At 34.4% G+C, this 3,027-nt stretch overlaps 1 protein-coding gene across 4 annotated transcripts in view; it reads right to left on the minus strand.

Moving 5' to 3' along the window:
* Nucleotides 1-3,027, minus strand: part of LOC111872530 — a 50,196-nt gene that overhangs the window by 45,057 nt on the left and 2,112 nt on the right. For all 4 annotated transcript variants that reach the window (XR_002844238.2, XR_004513909.1, XM_023866539.2 and 1 more), the window contains exon 2: nucleotides 1,091-1,396. Coding sequence is in view for 2 of the 4 variants with exons in the window: in XM_023866539.2 (XP_023722307.1) it covers nucleotides 1,091-1,396 (306 nt within the window). In the remaining 2 variants the exon portion in view is untranslated. The remainder of the gene's footprint in view (nucleotides 1-1,090; nucleotides 1,397-3,027) is intronic.

Genomic DNA, 3,027 nt, shown 5'->3' on the forward strand with positions numbered 1-3,027 from the left:
TCCTACATTAGTTGCTTAAAATAAACTGAGGTTTCTTTCTGAATAGGCCTTGGACTTGTCAGAATCATTTATAAATGTCACATTCTTCACTAATGCTGAGTTTTGCCTTGTGATTCAAAATTCAGATGTTCTTGTGTAGTAAACAGAAATTTTCCTTCATTAACAATGCGTTGAACAGTCCTTAGTCCATCATCAGACACATCAGATGTGGATTTGGGTGGCGGTTACCTACTTCCTGCTTTAAATTGTCAAACATCTTAAAAAAAAACTCTGGCTTATTTGTGCAAAACTTGGGGCTTGCTTTCCTGGCCTTCTATTTTCAAAATTACAATACATCATAATTAAAACACACAAAAGACAAACTACTACAAACATCTTATTTTTATGAACAGAATTCCATATCACTAGAGGGAAGATTCAGGAGCACCTTCTTATATTGATTAATGCTTACTTGTTCCAAATAAGCACTTGACAATTCTTTGCCACTGCACATCTGTGGCAAACCACCAAATTATTTGCAAGCAAGTATTAATGCATATCAAACCGTATATTTTTTGTCTGGTCAATGTCCTCATTATATATTCCCATACAAGAACACTTAAGCTCTGTCTTACCAGATCGACAAATACAGTGTTTGTTTGATGCAACTGAAACATAAAATTGTGTGCTGCAGAAAAAAGACAATGAAACTTCAAAAGCAGGGCAAATTCTGTTATTAAGACTTTTGAAGATGATGGCACTTAGTGGTTAAAATAATTGTGAGTAACAAATTTTGAGGCATCATCTTCTCAGTTTCCTCAACAGAACAAGAAAAATTATGAAAAGATGTCTTAGAAGACTCAGTTTAATGACGTTCCAATCATGGTTACACAATATACAATACCTGAATCTTGGTGGGTAATTACAAGTTGTGAAAAAATGCAAAAGAATAGTTTGCAACATATTTTGCAATATATATTCCAAACAAATGACACAGGGTAGGACAAATCATGACCGGACTAAATAATATTTACAATAGACAACATTGTGTATATGGCTCACCAAATCTTTGTTATTCATGCAGGACTAGCAAACCGCAAAACAGACTCACTTCGAACCTCCACCTTGACTCTTGATCTAATTACTTCAGTACTCTCAGATGACCCATAATCTCCTTCCACTGTGCATGCATAGATTCCCGCATCATCCCGCTCCAAGGCTGTGAGAGTGAGGGCTCCATCAGACTCAATTCTCCTGCGATTAAATCCATCATCTCGTCCCTCCCGTACCCATATCACAGAGTGGGGGTCAGCATGTGGCAACACTGTGGATGAATCTGCGCATGGAAGGGTTAAATTACCCCCAACATCTACGGTGAATTCCTGAAGTACAGGATACTCTGTTGCATAACAGCAGCCTGGAAACAAAATCAAGAACTTGCTATAAAATGTGTAACTTTCTATTCTGGAGGCAAATGGATACTGGATAAAAGTAATAGTAATAGTATTTTAATGATGTTAATCATTATGATGAAGAGTATGCAACTGCAGCCAAATTCCTTGCCAAGGCTTATTTACGATCCTGGTATGGCTGGGTATCTAGTACGACGACGATCATCATGGTAGGTACACAAAGCGCAAAAAATGTGTGCAGTCAAAACTAGACACTTTTGTTGTTCTTTTTATAAACAAAAAGTGTATACATAAATTACCTATGCACTCAAATGGTTTTATTTTAAATATCATTGAATAATGGAGTCACAAAAATTATTTCAGACAGTAAAAATGGTTGCTATATTTTAGGATGTAGAAGAAAACAAACTACATATAGATTTCTTGCCACTTCCATGTAATTATATTCATTATCTCCTTCACAAAGCGGTATGGGTTCCAGCATTGAACTGCACCATGTTTCACACCCATTCAAAGCCAATACAGAGATGTAGGGATTTTAAAAAAATATGATTCTAAAGTATTACATTACAAAATTACAATCAGTGTAAATTGTAACAGTCATGATAGTTGTTAAAATGTTATATCAGTAGAAGTCACCCCACCACCATACTGCTTAACTGCCTATTGTCAACACTGCAACTTTTGAGGTGCACTTAATAATATATTTTTTAATGTAAGATTTAAAAGTTTGTGACAATGGTATGTACATTAACAAAAATATTATGTTTCTGGACATTATCCATCGTTCTGTTTTTATTTAAAAACAAAACCTTTCAGAAACTGGATTCTGTGTCCGTCTCCAGGTAAACTTTACTGAGTTGGGCCCAAATGATAGGGCTAAAAACAGAATCCAGTCTCTGAAACGTGTTTTAAATAATTTTCTAGATATAACAATACATCATAATGAAGATAGCTTGCAACTTGCAATATATAGGAATCCCACACAAACGGACATCATAATACCTAACAGTTTGTGTCATCCATTTGAGCACAAATTGTCAGGTATTAATTATCTAATAAAGAGACTCTACACATACCCAGTAATGGAAAAAGAGAAACAGATAGAAAAGAACACTATTAAAAACATACTACATAACAACGGATACATCACAAACAAAATCAACAGACAAACTCAGACAAAACGAAAACAAAAATCAAACACACATGATGATGAACAACACCAAAAAACAACGTGGGCCATATTTACATATAGTACAATAGAAGTAAGAAAAATTACGAAACTTTTCAAAGACACACACATAGAAATAGCATTTCGCACATGGAACACAATTGAAAATATACTTAAACATAAACCACAATTCGATAAATACAATAAAAGTGGTAGATACCAAATGAAATGTGCAGATTGCCCATTAAAATACATTGGACAGATGGGCCGAACATTTAACACCAGATATAAGAAGCATATACATGATATTAGAAATAATAATAGCAATTCCAGGTACTCAAATCACATACTAAACACGGGACATGCATATGGAACAATAACAGACGTAATGGAAGTTGTAACAACGGGGAAGAAAGGTAGACATTTGAATACACTAGAAAAATACCATATATATATATATATATA

Source organism: Cryptotermes secundus, unplaced genomic scaffold (genome assembly GCF_002891405.2).
Source record: "Cryptotermes secundus unplaced genomic scaffold, Csec_1.0 scaffold537, whole genome shotgun sequence".
NCBI classification, from domain to species: domain Eukaryota; kingdom Metazoa; phylum Arthropoda; class Insecta; order Blattodea; family Kalotermitidae; genus Cryptotermes; species Cryptotermes secundus.